We start from the raw sequence: 16467 nt of genomic DNA on the forward strand, positions 1-16467 counted from the left end.
CTGGAGCAGCGACACCTCATTCGTTGCGCCCTGGGGGCCGAAGCCGCGACCACCTACGCTGAGCAGAAAAGAGTCCCCCGCCCTTCCCCGCGGAACCCGATGCGGAGCACCATACCGGTCAGCCGGTGTAGCTGGTATAATAACATGTCTCAGTGGCTGTTCTCGGTTTCGACTGCTTTTTTGAGACGCCTCTCTTGTACCGACTTTGCTCATCGGGCTGCATCTCATCATGAAGGGCTCGTCCATCACGTCCATCTGCCTCTGGCTGCTGAGCGCCTCGCTGTCGACGGCGTGTGCCCACGACCACGATGACGCCAAGGTGTGGTCCAAGGAGGAGCTGGAGGAGCTGGAGCGCAAGTGGGGGTTCGAGGTATGCACGCCCGCCATGACAATGAAGCAAAGTGACCGAGAGCTGACTTTTCCCAGTGGTGTAAGTCTATAAAATGAAATGTGATCCGCAATGAGGCATCGGCCGAGACATTGTTCGCCGTCACTGACCATCCGTGCTCCCATAGCCTTCACCGGCATCGGTTCCTTCGCCCATCTCAAGTACACAAAGTGCTTGACGACGCCCTCGGAGCTCTACGATATCGCCATCATCGGCGTTCCCTTTGACACGGCCGTCAGCTACAGGCCCGGCGCCCGCTTCGGCCCCCGCGCCATCCGCCAGGCCTCGGCGCGCCAGACCTCCTTCCGCGGGTACAACCCGCGCGCGGGCATCAACCCGTACCAGAGCTGGGCGACCGTCGTCGACTGCGGTGACGTGCCCATCACGCCCATGGACAATGGCATTGCGCTGCAGCAGATGACTGAGGCGTTCGCGGAGCTCGGGAAACGGCGGCCGCTCAGCTCGTCCATGAGGCGGCCAAAGCTCATGACGCTCGGCGGAGATCACAGCCTCGCTCTGCCGGCGATGAGGGCCCTCAGGGAGATTTACGGACAGCCGATCCGGGTGCTTCACTTTGACGGTATGCCGCCTTGGGCCACCTGGCTCACGCATTTCCTATACAAAGTAAACCTGAACCGATGTGCTAACTTTCAACAGCCCACCTCGATACGTGGCACCCCTCCAAGTACCCCTCAGCCTGGGCGCCGACGCCCTTCAACCACGGCTCCATGTTCTGGCTCGCCGGCACCGAGGGCCTGCTGTCGAACGCGACAACGGGGCCCTCGGTGCACGCGGGCCTGCGCACGCGCCTCAGCGGCACCGACGCATCGGACCACGACGACGACACGGCCCAGAACTGGGTGCGCATCTCGGCGGACGAGATGGATGATTTCGGCACGGCCGGCGTCATATCGCGCATCATGGAGACGCTCGGCACCGAGGACCCCGTCTACCTGTCCGTCGACATTGACGTGCTCGACCCGGCCTTTGCGCCGGGTACAGGGACGCCCGAGCCTGGCGGCTGGACCACGCGCGAGCTGATCCGCGTGCTGCGCGGCGTCGAGGGCCTCAACGTTGTCGGAGCCGATGTCGTCGAGGTGTCGCCTGCTTATCAGGGAGCTGGGGAGGAGACGGCGCTCGCGGCGGCGCAGGTCGTCTACGAGGTCCTGAGCTCCATGGTCAAGAAGGGACTCGGCGAGATGGGCCGCGAGAGCGAGGTGCAGGGAGATGCGGTTGAGGAAGATCTCAAGGATGAGCTGTAGACCAGGCAATATTTTTCGTAGGGCGGTATTCCACGGATATATCCTAACAGCTTGCTCTCGAGCCAGGCATCTCTCTAGATGTAGATCTAGGGCCAATCAGCAGAAATGGCCCAAATAGCGTCATGTTGTTCAACCACGAGCAGTGAAGCAAGGCAAGGGGAAGTGTCGTGACGATGTTGTGCCAATGCGATGTCGGGGGCTTATCAGCTTGGCCGGGTCTTATCTCGAAATGGACCCTTGCCCACACTGCTGGGTTCAACAGGGGAGATGAGATGTGAGTCAATTGAGCCCAGTGGCTGATCAAAAGCCCTTGTCAATGTGAAGATATCCTCCGATATATGACATTGGTGAGACGAGACACAGACAGTTTCTGTTGGAAAAGGAAGAATAGACACGCGGAAGGTAGCACCCGAGCAACAAGAGCAGTCTGGTAGATAAGGTACAGTGTCGGGGGAAGCTGTGACTCAGTGGCCTTCCCTAGGGAGGTACCCCGTGGTAGTCACTACTCTGGCCACCCACCGAAACCCCCACCACAAAAGCCCTCCACCCGCCTCCGTCGCACCTGCCCGCTAAGCTAAACACCACCTCGTCCAGTCCAATTACCCCGCCATCAACACATTGTCAAAAATTATTCCACCGCCTCCTCCCCCCAACATCCACTTCATCTCACCCAAAGAGACAACCCCAAGCTGACACAGTCATCCCACGGAAAAGAGTCCCCTCGATCTGTCATCTGCGATTGGACCACCGGCCTAGGTCCAAGACATCCCACGATGGCTGCCATCCAGGACCTCGCCGAGCGCATCAAGCTCGACGATGACAAGGTCTACGTCGACACCGACGCCGGCCTCGACGAAGCTTCTGCCAACGGCTCCGAGACCGCCCCCTACAAGTCCCTCGCCTATGCCTACGTCATCAACCACCACAAGCCCGCCGGCTCTCAGCAGTTCTTCATCCGCGCCTCCCAGACCGGCGCCGCCGACGAAGACCCCGCTGCCCGCCTTGAGTGGAAGGAGCCTGCCAAGAGCGCCGTCAAGAAGGCCCAGGCCGCTCTCGATGGTCACAGGAAGAAGCTGGTGAAGCAGGCGCAGCAGGAGGCTCAGCTCGAGGAGAAGCGCAAGCAGCGCGAGCAGACGCTCGAGAACGCCAAAAAGATTGTCCTGACGAAGCCCGACTGGCTTGCCGACGCCAAGAAAATCAAGCTCGGCAACAAGGACGTCAAGCTCGGTGAGGGCGAGACCAAGGGCGAGAAGGTCAAGATTGCTGGTCGTATCCACCGCCTGCGTGCCCAGAAGAATGCTACATTCATCACCCTGATCGACGGCTACGGTCACCTGCAGTGTGTCCTGCAGGCCGGCGACCTCACCAAGACGTACGATGCGCTGCTCTTCGCCCAGGGCACGTCGCTGTACGTCTATGGTGAGATGCGCAAGGTTCTCGAGGGCCAGACGGCTCCCGACGGCCGCGAGCTGCTCGTCGAGTACTTTGAGGTCATCGGCGCCTCTCCCACCGACGAGGACGCCATCACGAACCGCGTCTCCTCCCAGCAGAACCAGTGGGACCCTGCCATGCTTGACCAGAGGCATCTCGTCCTGCGTGGTGACAACGCTTCCGCCATCATGAAGATCCGTGCTGCTGTCGAGTGGGCCTTTGTCAAGACGTTCAACGACATGAACATCACAAAGGTCTCGCCTCCTGCCCTTGTCCAGACCCAAGTCGAGGGTGGCTCGACCCTCTTCTCGGTTCCTTACTACGATGAGGCCGCCTACCTCACCCAGTCCTCCCAACTGTACCTCGAGACGTGCCTGCCAAGCCTGGGTGATGTTTACTGTATCGAGAAGTCCTTCCGTGCCGAGCGCAGTCTGACTCGTCGCCACTTGGCCGAGTACACCCACGTCGAGGCGGAGCTTGACTTTATCAGCTTCGAAGACCTGCTCGAGCATCTCGAGGAGATCATGTGCCGTGTCATCGACACTGTCCTTGCCGACCCCGTCATCGCCGCCCACGTTAAGGAGCTCAACCCGACCTTTGAGCGCCCCGTCCGCCCGTTCAACCGCATGAAGTACACCGACGCCATCGACTGGCTCAACGCCCAGGACCCCCCTATCCTCAACGAGGAGGGCAAGCCCCACGTCTTCGGTGACGATATTGCTGAGGCTGCCGAGCGTCGCATGACCGACATTATCAACAAGCCCATCTTCCTCACCCACTTCCCCACCGAGATCAAGGCCTTCTACATGAAGAAGGACCCCAGCGACCCCCGCGTCACAGAGAGTGTCGACGTTCTCATGCCCGGTGTCGGTGAGATTGTCGGTGGATCGATGAGGATGGAGGGCTACGAGGAGCTCATGGCTGCCTACGACAAGCAGGGCATCCCGTCCAAGGACTACTACTGGTACACTGACCAGCGCAAGTATGTTGCGACCCTCTCCCCACCCAACTGACCCTTGTCCTTGCTAACACATCTCCAGGTACGGCACCTCCCCCCACGGCGGCTACGGCCTCGGCCTCGAGCGGTTCCTCGCCTGGCTGGCCAACCAGCACACCGTCCGCACAACATGCCTGTACCCCCGATACATGGGCCGATGCAAGCCTTAGACGCGGTGCGGCGCGAGATGCCGCTGGACCTGTGGGATCTTGAGGATACGCGGAGCCGAGCGGATGTTGGAGATAGTGAAAAAAGAAATGAGATCTTGATACCTCCTATGCTGCGGCGGCGCTGGCTCCGTCGAGATGTGCCATGTTCGAGAGAAGTGATAAACAGGGCTGAACATGATGTGCTACTGTTCGTTGGCCGGTACTTGGTCCATGACCTGCCGTCTTTTGACACGAGTTGTTCCAACGGATAGTCAGTGGCTCTGCAGCTCGAGTCACGGTCCAAGAGATCCAATGGATCAGACAGATCCAGGGGCTCAGCTCGAGGCCATCATGCCGCGAGAACATGACACATTTAGGGTGTCTTTCCAGACCACACTTCAGCGGAGACGGCAAGTGACCTAAATGCAGACAGTCAGCCAGTGCTTTTATTTTGAGGGATCTGCTTGCATCCCACAACGGATACTATTCGCAGCAACATGGTCGATCCGAACAACGTTTCTTCGAGAGTGCACGCCAAGGCAGACGAGTCACTGGATCGTTTCGATCATGCGAGAAAAGAAAAACACGTCCCTGGCCAAGGCTTCGAGGTATCCCGGCGGCTGGCCATTCATGCGGGTGTCACCAGTTCGTCGTTCGCCAGGTAGGTGTGAGCGTCCCCAAAAATACGACCCCCCATTTCCATGGGGTGAGAAACTATCCCCTATCTCCTGAATCATGACCGGCAGCCGTAACATGACTTGGTCTGTGTGCTCCTCTCGCCTCTGAACTTAGAAAGACGTCTGCATTTCAAACATCCTCCAATCCCCCCCTGTCTCCCCCCAAGTAGAGCATGTATACTGTCCTGAGTTAATCGTCACAAAAAGCGGCGGGGGGGCCAGAAAGGCTCCTACGCGCGCGCGCGCGTGATGAAAGAATACGGGGTCGCAATACATGTACATGGTACCGGTCACGCACCCAGGACCGCCGCAGCAGTCGCGATGCTAGGAATGCAGGGACAGAGTAACTCTTCAGCACCCGGGAGGGGGGAAAGAGGGGGACCAAAAAAAGAAAAGCAAAGACGGACGATGATACTGTACTCGCCCCCAGAAGACTGCTCCGCCCACGTGAGGACGTCGATTTGATGTGCGGGTGATCAAACCGGGGTGGGTTCCCCTTTTTGCTGACGTGGGCCGGATACTACAGGGGGGTCAGATGCGTGCATTTAGACAGAGAGCACTGATTACTGGGACGCATTGGACGGTCGAGAGGGAGGCACAAAGACAGAGCGAGAGAGAGAGAGAGAGAGAAAGAGAGATTGAGAGAAAACATGGGCCGGTTCACTCTAGATGGGGGCTTGGCTTTCCGAGACGAAGAAACACACCCCTGGGAAATGCAAGCGAAGCGAGATGCCCAGGTCCTTTCAACAGTAACCGACATGACGTGCTGATCTCTTTGGTGGATGCCGTTGACCCGTCCAGACAGGGGCGGCCGTCTGGTGAGCATTTCGACTATCGAATGTCGTCTATCGAGCCATCGGAGCATTTGTTTCCTCGCAGCGGAGAGGACGAATGGGTGCCCGATCGGTCAGCCACGCCGCTGTCTGGATAGGGGTCGTATGACAGCTTGGACAGCCTGGCATGCTTGGTGGAAACTAGGAGGGTCGAGAGCCTGGCAAGCCTAGGAGCCGACAAGAGGTGGGAGAGGGTGAAAGCTTCAATGGCACATTGATTGACTGGGGCGGGCGTGGATACTAGTTCTGCGCGCGTGTACTTGGCAATCGCTTGGCGGACCGTGAGGGCAGATTTGCCCGGCGCGCGACTCTCTCGTGCGCGAAAGCGCATTGGGGGTCTGTGACTTAGGTTGATACAGGAGAAACCCAAGCATGTAATGTTGTCTCTTGCCTGGTGTTTATCTTGTGCCCGTCTATCTGAGCACAGTCCAGCGGCACGCGTCTGCAACGAGCGAGATTGATGCTCGAGGTCTTTGCTCTTGATTTCGGTGTCGCGGCTCTTCGCTCGGGGCACTGGATGGCGTCTACGTTGGTTTGATGACTCGGGGGTGCTGTCTATCTGACATGGTTTTGGAAGTTAAGGTTCCTGGGTGTTCATGCTGCGCTTGTTTCATCTGGGCCCTCTATCATGCTTACATGCATATTAACGACAGGAGGGGGCAAAGACGTGAGGCGGAGTCGCACCCAGGCCTGCCTGGTCATGTTCTCTGTCGCATTGTGCAACGTAGGTAGTGCGAGTCCCTGCGGTCAACGGTTCGCCGTGAGACCATGTCTACGGCTGTCGGGTCGATCGGCTGCCTATCCGATGGGGTCAGGAGCCCAGATGCAAAGACGGCAGAATGATGGAATGGCATGTTCTTTAGCAGAAAGGGAGGTGGCTCTGAGACACACAGAGCCTCGTCAGACCAGGCTCCAGCCCCTGAGCGGCAGGCAGTATGGACGTCCATGTACATGGTACGGATCAGATCTCGTACTCCTACATGTACAAGATTGATTGACGTCGGGCTCGGGCTAGGGGCTTGCTGGCGGCCGATAATGCCACGGTAACTGGAATGGTCAATGGATCTCTCCATCTAGAGCATATGGGGCGAGCCGTGACAGGCCTAGCCCGTCAGTGGAGAAGGGGAAGAGAGAGGGGGGCCTGGGCCTCAGGGTACCTGCGTTAACGCGGCACATGGCCCACGGTAAGTGCATACCTTTTCGTGTGAAGCGGCCAGAGGGGAGAAAAGGGGATCATGGGTGGTGGAGTGGGCTTGGAAAGGGGAATGGGTGGTGGTGGTGCGGTAGCAATAGGGGCCGGCCAATGGCAGGACAGGGGCTGCGATATGGGATGTTCCATGCAGCGAAAAAAGGTTTCCAGCCCGTCATTTCGCATTTGAGCGTCTCTGTTTGGGAAGGCTGACGGCCGAGCTTTGTTTCCTTTGGATGGTTCGTGGAGGCTGGGTCGCCCATCGCATCGACGGCTCGTTACGACGTTGAGGCAGCAGAGAATTCGGAGCATTCCTCGGGCGGGCTGGCCGATGAAAGGATCGATGTCGAATCGAGGGACCTTACCTTCCCAGCTGTACGTACATGTACATGTACGTTGCGGTAAGGTAAGGTAGCTCAGACAGGGAAGACAAATGCAGTGAAGGAGACGCAGGAACCAGGTTGCCCGATGGGGGAGAAGGAAAGCAGAAAGGCACCCGTCAGTACCAAACTGACGGCCCAATGCCTCCTGCTCGAGCCATGTCACGACAGCTACCCATGTACTGTATCTGTCCACCGCATGTGGGCGACGGAGTACAGCCCCGTGTTGAGCTCTCTCGACCCTGCCTTCAAACACAGACACCCTGTTACCAAGTACGTACAGTACATGTAAGTAGGACCTCCACTGGCCCTGGGCGTCCTTTCCCGTCCCAGACTCCCCCAAACGTGAGGAAGGCCCCACCAAAGCAATCCCTGACTGGGCTCATTTAATTTTAGCGCGCAACCAATCCGAGCCACGTCCCCTTTAGGCAGTCTACCGTCGACACTACCACGACAACCCGGAAGCTGCCACCACGCCCGCAGCACCACCACGACGACCACCTGAGGTACCTGCCTACTGACCTGTGCAGGTAGGAGCCACCGCCCAGGGCGCGGCTTTCAGTGAGGAACCTACTGCCTACCCGCCTAGGTGCTGTCCCCGTACCCCAACCGCCTACCCTGTGCCAGCACCAGCCCCAGCACCAGCACCAGCACCCCGTTCGTCCTGAACAGACGGCACGCGCACGCAGGGTCGGCCAGAAAACGCGACAGGCAAGGTAGGGCGTGAACCTGGAGCAGGAGTGGATGTGCAGTGTGGATGCCCAGGGCTGCCAGGGTACCTCCTTCTCCTTCTCACAGGCTCCTCCCGTCCCATCCATCCCCATCCCATCTTGTCTTTTCCTGTCTGCTCGCATTGGGTCTCTCTCTCATCTCTGGTCTACTTCTTCCTCCTCCTCCTCTTTTCTCCCTCCTCGTCCTCCGTTCACCGACCTCTTCTTCCCCCCCTCCTCCTTCGTCCCTCTCTTGCTCGAGCGCCCTCTTCATTCTGAGAGCCTCGCTGCTCCCTTTCTCTTCTTTATTCTTTCATCTGACCTCGACGTCGGCCTCGCGAGCTTACCTTACCTTTTGCACCAAACTTGCCTATGCCATCCTAAGCCGACCCCCCGGCCGACCCCAAGCTCTGTGGACGTTCTCCCTAGCTTGCTTACACTCGTTGCCTCCGTATACTTCTGCTTATAATTCTTTGACCCGATTCCACCGGTCCAGCGGCAAAGGAAACGAGAGAGCCTCGTTCTCATCCCTCCTCCGCCTCCGCTTCATTGTTCCGACAAAGACTGGTCCGCCCAACCGAGCTAGTCTTTGCTGCACCGAATCGTATACCACAATACCGACACTCGCTCTACCTACATTTCGATCGATCGACCTAGACCGTTGATCCAGCCCAGTTGCTTGCTTCGTTGCTTCTCAAACCATCACAAACGCCTGGAGCCCCCCCCTACATATCCAGATCTTTCTTCGTCGTGCCTCAAACCAGGCACGCATCGTCTTCACCACGGCGGTCCTATCTCACCAGAGTAGGGACAGTCTTGTCCCTGCCCACCTGATGATGCAGGATCTCTCGGGAGCCGGCCAGCAGGCCGGACACGCCCCCAGCGGACGATTCCCCGGGCACGTTTCCAAGCCCTCCAACAGCGATACTGGCTTCTCTCACGGCGCTTTCACTTCCAACATTTCGGGTTTCGCCGACAGACACCCTCGTCGTGGCAACATTCCCACCATCAACACCCAGACCATGCCTCCCCAGCAGCAATTCCAGCAACAGCAGCAGCAGCAGCAGCACGTCCCCAACACGGCCGCCGACATGGCCACTCCTGGCACTGCTTTTGACATGCAGTTCACTCCTCTGCTACCCTCGCAGCTGCTCCTCGGAAGCCCTTTCCAGCCTGGCACGCCTGGCGCCTTTGGCAGCCCCCAGTTCCAGATGCAGGGTTTCCAGCAGCCTCAGCAGCAGCATCACCAGCAGCAGCACCAGCACCAGCAGCACCAGAACGGACTCGCCAGCCCCGTGCTCCAGAACATGTCGCCCCAGCAGTACCAGGCCATGGTCTCGCCCTCGACTTACGGCGCCCCCCAGTACTTCGCGCCTCAGTCGCCCACGGCCTCGGGCTTTGGCGGTATGCAGCAGATGCAGTTGCAGCAGCCCACTTCTCCCGTGTCCATGACCCCCGGTATCGTCACCGGCACCAGCCGCACCGTTTACCTGGGCAACATTCCTCCCGAGACGTCGGCCGAGGAGATTCTGGGCCACGTCAGGAGCGGACAGATTGAGTCCGTCCGTCTTCTCCCCGACAAGAACTGTGCCTTCATCTCGTTCCTGGACGCCAGCTCCGCCACCCACTTCCACTCTGATGCCATCTTGAAAAAGCTCTGCATCAAGGGCCAGGATATCAAGGTTGGTTGGGGCAAGCCCTCCCAGGTGCCCACCTCGGTGGCTCTCGCCGTTCAGCAGTCCGGCGCCTCGCGCAATGTCTACCTCGGCAACCTGCCCGAAGACATTACCGAGGAGGAGCTGCGGGAGGACCTGGGCAAGTTCGGTGCCATTGACACTGTCAAGATTGTCCGCGAGAAGAGCATTGCGTTTATCCACTTCCTCTCCATCTCCAACGCCATCAAGGCGGTGGTGCAGCTCCCCCAGGAGCCCAAGTGGCAGGCCCCACGCCGCGTGTACTACGGCAAGGATCGTTGTGCCTACGTTTCCAAGACGCAGCAGCAGAACGCCGCCCAGTATCTGGGCATTGCTCCCGGCTATGCTCACATGCTGACTGGAGCTGATCGCGACCTCATCTCCAGCGCTCTGGCCCAGCAGTCCGTGGCTGCGGCCGCCGTTGCCACCACTGCAGGTGGCATTGCCAACCTCGGCAACCGCACCATCTACCTGGGCAACATTCACCCGGAGACGACCATCGAGGAGATTTGCAACGTCGTTCGTGGCGGTCTTCTGCACCACATCCGCTACATCCCCGACAAGCATATCTGCTTTGTCACTTTCATCGACCCCACCGCTGCTGCCTCCTTCTATGCCCTCAGCAACCTGCAGGGCTTGATGATTCACAACCGTAGGCTCAAGATTGGCTGGGGCAAGCACTCGGGTGGCCTCCCTCCGGCGATTGCCCTGGCCGTCAGTGGCGGTGCCTCGCGCAACGTGTACATTGGAAACCTCGACGAGACGTGGACTGAGGAGCGCCTGAGGCAGGACTTTTCCGAGTTTGGCGAGATCGAGCTGGTCAACGCGCTGCGTGAAAAGAGCTGTGCTTTCGTCAACTTCACCAACATTGCCAACGCTATCAAGGCCATTGAGGCTGTGCGTAGCAAGGAGGAGTACAGGAAGTTCAAGGTCAACTTTGGCAAGGATCGTTGTGGCAACCCTCCTCGTCAGCTTCAGCAGCAGCAGGCCCAGTCGCCTCGCAGCGAGGGCATCCCCGCCGGCGTCCCCTCCCCTCCTCCTGTTGGTTCCCAGAACGGCAACTCGCCCACCAACAGCGGCTCGCCCCCACCCCAGCTCTTCAACGCCGCCAACCCCTTGACAATGTACCTCAGCCAAGTGTCCCACCAGGCACAGCACCAACAGCACCAGCAACATAACCAGCTTGTTGCCCAGCAAGCTGCTCTTTTTGGTACCGCTCAGTCGTCGCCGAACGATGTGACGCTTGAAGGCCCTCCTCAGGGGCCCTCATCTGGCCACCAGCAGTCTGCCAGCATATCGAACGGCTACCCGGGCAACGTGACAAGCTCTGGCGCTACCACCATTGGCGGTCTTTTGGCGCCCAACAACCGTGGCCAGCACAGCCGCGCCGTCAGCCTGCCTGTTCTGGCGCCTGGCTTTGAGAACGGCGCGCCGACGCCCAACAGCATCCCCGGCAACGAGGGTGAGCGTCGTGGACACCAATATCAGGCCAGTTACGGCGGTATGGGTGCCGGGTACGGCCTCGGCCTACAGGGCGGCCTGAATGGCTGGGTTGAGGAGGAGGTTGCCAACTAAAGTCAGGGGTGCAATCCAATTGGCCTGGGTGTTGTTTCTTGTCTCGCGCGCCAGGAATATGAAGAAAAAGGACAAGATTGCTCTATTCCTTGTAATTGGGTTTTCAATCGAGATGTTTTTTTTTTTGGTCTATTCACTCCTTCGCTTCGACTTCTCTTCTGTTCAGCTTCTTCTCCACTTGGAATTCTTAGGATGCTTTTTCTTGTCTCCGTCTACCTAGTATAATCTTTCCCCTCACCTTCGATGTATCATGTTGGATCGCCGGCCCCTTTGTTTTGCCGTCGCCATACGTACATGGTGTAGATGGGGCATTTGCCACCAGGGAGGTGCCTGGTGGTCGGTATGTGGGACGAACTCGGCGAGCGGGACACGGAGGTCGTGGGTGAGGGCATCCGGCGGGAAATCGATGCCATGAGGGGCGTGGAATTCCAGGGCATGGATCGGCCAGGTACCTGAATAGAAATCAACAAAGCGGGAAACCCGCCTGCGAAGCTTGTTTATCTCCTGATTGTCATGTCGTGCGAAGCTGATGTCTGCCGGCAGAAAACTTTCTTAGCAGTGCAGCAAAGACGTGTGTGGCGGTCTACAGACATGTACAAGAAACGTGTTGTCGTGCATGGCCTTGAGCGAGCCCTGATGTGTGCCATGAGACCGAGCAGCATCTCAACACTGGAATGAATATTCTTCTCGAAACATATATGGATAGCCTACCTTGAATCGCTAGAACGACGTTTACATCTCTTGGAAGTCTCCCTTCTACCTTGCATCTCATATGGACAAATAGAAACCTGGCGGACGCCTGTAATCAGATGCGGGAAGAAACACCGCGATGGCCACACAATTAATACCCGGCAGGCTCGACCTTCTCCGGAAAGACAATGGCCTTTGCGTTGAGGCGGCACTCTTGTTTCCAGTCCTTGGGTGTAAATTTGTCGACAACGGATTTGAACGCGGCCTGGGTAGGATTGTTAGCTTCTTGTCATTCATGATTCTCATCGCCCTTCAGCTTCGGGAGGGACAATGTAGGGTACGTACCAGCGTGCAGAACGACTCGTCGCCGGGGAGATGGTTCCCCTGAGCGCGGCAGCCGGGTACGGTGACCGGCTCGTCGTTGTAGCGGAGGCGGACGTAGTAGCCATCGAGCTTGGCGCGCTCGGCGGCCGTGAGGGACTCGGTCGGTGTGCGGCCGATGCCCGGAGGGGGGGTCCCGGGAGTTGAGGCGGAGCTGAAGAGTGACGCGAACCAGTTTGTAGACTTGACCACCGGGGCCGATTGCGTTGTGGGAGGCACAGCATCTTTGGGGCGCGAGTCGCGGAAGAGCTCAATGGCGATGTGGCTCGTGAAGGGGGGCCATTTGTCAGTGCCAAAAGCACCGAGGCTTGTGAGAATAGCAGCGAGAGTTGTGTCGTGGCAGCCACTTATGCCGAACTTGACGGGGACGGAGCCGTTGGAGGAACTCGGCGAGGAGGAGGAGCCGGAAGGTTGGGCGAGCTCATAGTCGCCATCAGCAGCGGACTGCTCTGCGGAACCGACCATGCGGGCTACGACGTCACCCATGAGGCCACCAATGCCGAGCGTACGGTATTCTGTGCTCTCGCGATATCCGCTGTACCACTCCTCAACGCCGATACGTTCGATAATCTCAATGACCTTGGGATCGTAGAAGGGGGCGGGCAGGCGTGTGGCAGGTCCATGGGCGCGAGTCGCGTTTATAGAATCCATGATGCCGGACAGGCGGGGATGGGAGTCGACCTGGACGCGTGGGCTCTCGGGTGGCATGTACTGGGCTAGCTTCTTGTTGAGGTAGTCCATCTCGGGCGTGGTATTCCAGCGGTCGGCAGTGCGCTGGGCAAAGGCGCGGGCGAGGGCGGCGAAGCGGCGGCAGTTGGAATCGTTGGGGAACAGCGTCTCATCTTGAGCGGTGCGTGTGAGGATCGTCGGCGGAGGGAAGGCAGCGGCGCGGGCGGAGGGGGGGTATAGGCCGGTAAAGGCTTGCTGCAGGGACTCGAGGGCGCGGGGCACGGGGGTGGATCGCAGGTATAGGTGGTCGGCGTCGGTGATGGTAGCCGGCAGAAAGGCGAGTCGGTCGACGTAGAGGTTTCGCAGGCGGGCTCCGAGGTCGTACGTCGTCTGACGACCAAGATCGGTCAGGGAGCCCATGTCACAGACATCGTCGAGCTCGGCGCGGGGCCCGGTGGCGGTGATGGGGACGTCGTTGGCGCCGAAGGTCTCTAGACGTCGACGCCACTGCAGCTCTGTGTAACTGTCGGTGGTGGGGTCGAGGAGGGCGGCGCGAAGGTGGCGGACGGAACGACAGTAGGGCCAGAAGGGATGCAGGCCGGTGTTCTGAAATCGGGCGTTGACGGGGGTGCGCTCGCCATGGCGCATGAGCACCTGGACTAGTTGTAGCTCAACCTGCGGGGGGTAGAGCTGACGCAGCTCGGCATCGGAGTAAGGAGGGCGGACGTTGAGGGACGTCATGTCGTGTTCGGCAATGTCTCAATCTGTCTGTCTCTAGCTGCAGGGTGCCGGTTGCGTTGGGAGTCCGGGGGTGATATGTGAGATCCGAGGCGGGAAGGGGGGAAGCTAGCTGTTTGACGGCAATGGCAGACGCACGAGAGACGCCTATTGTTGGCAACCAGACAGCATGGACGATGAGAAGGGGGGAGAGAGGGGGGTGAGATGTAGGTGATATGTGATGAAGAGAAGAAGTTGGTAGAATGGGGGGGAGAGGGAGGGAAGGTCAGGATTGCGATGTGCGGACGATCGGTGTCGTCGTGGAAGGTGAGGTAGTCAGTCGCGCTTTCCCCAATGACGGCCCGACGACGGGACCTCTCCTGCCCCGAACTGAAGTAGGTACCTCTAAGGAGGTACATGTAGCTGGGTAGCTGGCGCCCGGTGCCCTGGCGGCTGGAGCTTCCCCCCCGCCCCTCACACCCATGTCGCATGTCGTCGAGCCTCACCTCGGCACTGCAAGCGGCTGTCGCTGTGGCTGATGCTCGAGGGAGCGATCATCGAAGAAGGGGGGGTAAGTGCTGCCAATGTAGCACCGCAATTGAGCCCACGCAGCTGGTACGCCTGAAGGTGACCGACCCCTCTGCGGTGACACTGGTGGCACTGGCAGCATTGGAGGGGTTACAGTGCGTGTATCGCTCAGGGGTGGACTGTGTTTTCGGATCCGAAATACGGGTTGAGCTCCTGGCAGCAGCACAATCAGCAGCAGCAGCTGCAGCAGTAGCAGCAGGGCCATCCGCAGGACCTACTCCAGATGATCCTTCCGTCAGCACGGGCAGCCCAAGTTTCCACTCCAGGTGGACTGCTCTTTCCGGCGTTTCTAGGGGTGCCACTGTCGCTGATCCCCAATCCAGTCTCTTGGACCTGCCAGCCGAGCCAGCCATGACCTCTGGCTGTGCTGTGGGTGGCTCCAGAAATAAGGTAGGTAATGTCACACAGGCAGGTGCTACCGTCCATCGCCAGCAACCATAACACCAAAGACCTGTGAGGCTTCCACTGCGACCCAACATGGCATGCTGTACCTGTTCTCTCCTGTTCTCTCTTCAAACGAACGACCTACACACCCTTCCACCCATTGTGAGCTTTCTCTTTTACGGCGAATTCCTACTTCAATCCCCAGCACAGCAGCACCTGCACCACAACAAGATCAACGTTCCCCCACACTCGGCTAGCTAGTCAGTCAGTCCAATGCCCACGGCGCACGCCTTCGAGAATGATCCCACCTTCTCCATCCATCCATGGCGTCCCGGCAAGGCCGGCCACGCCGCTTTCGGCTGATTGTAAGCAGAGAAGCAGAGAAGCACCGTGGAACGACGAGTACGAGTAAAGCGCGAGCCAAACGAACCCGAACACAGACCTGCACGCGCACGATGCGGAAGGAAGGCCCCTCTTCACAAGTCAGAGAGGCGCAGCGTCGCCATGGCCGTCGCCCAGACATCCCGCCCGACGAAAGGATCCCGAGTCTGGTGGCAGTTCAACCCTCATCAGCCTGAAGTCCTGCTGTGCATGTGTGCAGGCCTCATTCTGAAATTTCTGTGCTTTTTTCCCAAAACCTCTTTGGCCCCATCGTTATCGCTCCATCCGTCTCCAGAGCCTATTGCCTGCGAGACTCGCTTCGCTGACAATACAATCGCATGCCATCCATCGTCTTGGCCCCATCTTGCTTCATGCCACATTATCCCTCTTGGCTGCTGAAAACCCCCCCTCCCCTTCCTACTTTTCCCCATATTCGGCGGCCTTTTCGGCGCCTTCGGACTTGCCCTGTTGCCCGAACCCCTCGTTGGTGCTGCCGACCTCTTTTCGTCTCTGCCCAGCTGAGCCAAGCTCTTGCTCTTGTGCCCCTGCTGTCAAGACTTCGATCGACGCAGCTCTGATAAGCTGGCGCAGTATCTCTGTCTGCGTGGGCATTGAACTACCCAATCTTTTTTTCCAGCCTTTGCTTCTTCCTCTTCTTCAGTTCCACAGCGAGCTACGTATCAGAGAGTGACGTCAAGCTTGTCATTAACCATTCAGCTCCAGCCAAGCGACCTGGTTAGGCTTGTTTGGTCCATGACGTTGGGGTAGACAGATTCCAATTGGAGATCCAAACCACCGACTTGCCCCTCCGGGCAGCCCCCGGAACCCCCGGCAGCTCGACAGCCACATAAACCGCGCCTGGCCCCAGCTACGCAACGCTCGCTGGCCGTTGAAACAATCAGACCTGTTCTGGGGATTTCACTGCAACCACTATGGCGACCGTTTCACAGCCCTTCGAGGCTCGGGCCGCGGCCACGAGAGACCCTCTGTCTCTTGACCCCATCGACACGGACGACACCACCGGCGAGGACGGCCTGATAGATGATGACGCCCAACTCGTCATGCAGCCCGCTCTAAGCGTCGCCGCCACTCGCCTCACCCTCTCCCGGACACCTGCTGCCGAGAAGGCAGCCGCTATGGACATGGCACCCGAGAATCCTTATTTCGCCAGGGTTACACCACCAACCAGCGACGAGGAATCGACAAGCCCCGGCAGTCCGCCGGAACCAATTTCTATCCCACACGACCGCCCAGCATAGAGCATCCATCAAGGCGAGCCTCTCCGCCGAGAACCTACAATGAGCAGCGCTACTCCCCACCAACCGCAAAGCCCTCTACCAAGCACCATGGCGTTCCGTGGCCCAAGGAGAAA

At 59.0% G+C, this 16467-nt stretch overlaps 5 protein-coding genes across 5 annotated transcripts in view; 4 read left to right on the forward strand and 1 right to left on the reverse strand.

Annotated features, from left to right (window-relative positions):
• Nucleotides 1-229: 229 nt before the first annotated feature.
• VDAG_06362 (guanidinobutyrase) lies at nt 230-1650 on the forward strand (the record flags this gene model as incomplete). The annotated part of the gene is made up of 3 exons (XM_009658740.1): nt 230-401; nt 516-968; nt 1046-1650. 3 exons carry the CDS (start codon nt 230-232, stop codon nt 1648-1650), a joined length of 1230 nt encoding a protein of 409 aa, XP_009657035.1.
• Nucleotides 1651-2423: 773 nt separating this feature from the next.
• VDAG_06363 (asparaginyl-tRNA synthetase) lies at nt 2424-4248 on the forward strand (the record flags this gene model as incomplete). The annotated part of the gene is made up of 2 exons (XM_009658741.1): nt 2424-4063; nt 4122-4248. The coding sequence occupies 2 exons, from the start codon at nt 2424-2426 to the stop codon at nt 4246-4248; spliced, it is 1767 nt and encodes a 588-aa protein (XP_009657036.1).
• A 4576-nt stretch (nt 4249-8824) lies between these two features.
• VDAG_06364 (RNA recognition motif containing protein) lies at nt 8825-11285 on the forward strand (the record flags this gene model as incomplete). The annotated part of the gene is made up of 1 exon (XM_009658742.1): nt 8825-11285. The coding sequence occupies exon 1, from the start codon at nt 8853-8855 to the stop codon at nt 11283-11285; it is 2433 nt and encodes an 810-aa protein (XP_009657037.1). The 5' UTR covers nt 8825-8852.
• Nucleotides 11286-12126: 841 nt separating this feature from the next.
• On the reverse strand, nt 12127-13766 carry VDAG_06365 (uncharacterized protein; the record flags this gene model as incomplete). Its single annotated transcript, XM_009658743.1, has 2 exons — nt 12127-12240; nt 12321-13766. The coding sequence occupies 2 exons, from the start codon at nt 13764-13766 to the stop codon at nt 12127-12129; spliced, it is 1560 nt and encodes a 519-aa protein (XP_009657038.1).
• Nucleotides 13767-16027: 2261 nt separating this feature from the next.
• Nucleotides 16028-16467, forward strand: part of VDAG_06366 (uncharacterized protein) — a gene marked incomplete at both ends in the record, with an annotated part of 2549 nt that continues 2109 nt past the window's right edge. Inside the window, one exon of the mRNA XM_009658744.1 lies at nt 16028-16267. Coding sequence (XP_009657039.1) covers nt 16028-16267 — 240 coding nt within the window. The remainder of the gene's footprint in view (nt 16268-16467) is intronic.

Source organism: Verticillium dahliae, genomic scaffold (assembly GCF_000150675.1).
Source record: "Verticillium dahliae VdLs.17 supercont1.12 genomic scaffold, whole genome shotgun sequence".
NCBI classification, from domain to species: Eukaryota; Fungi; Ascomycota; class Sordariomycetes; order Glomerellales; family Plectosphaerellaceae; genus Verticillium; species Verticillium dahliae.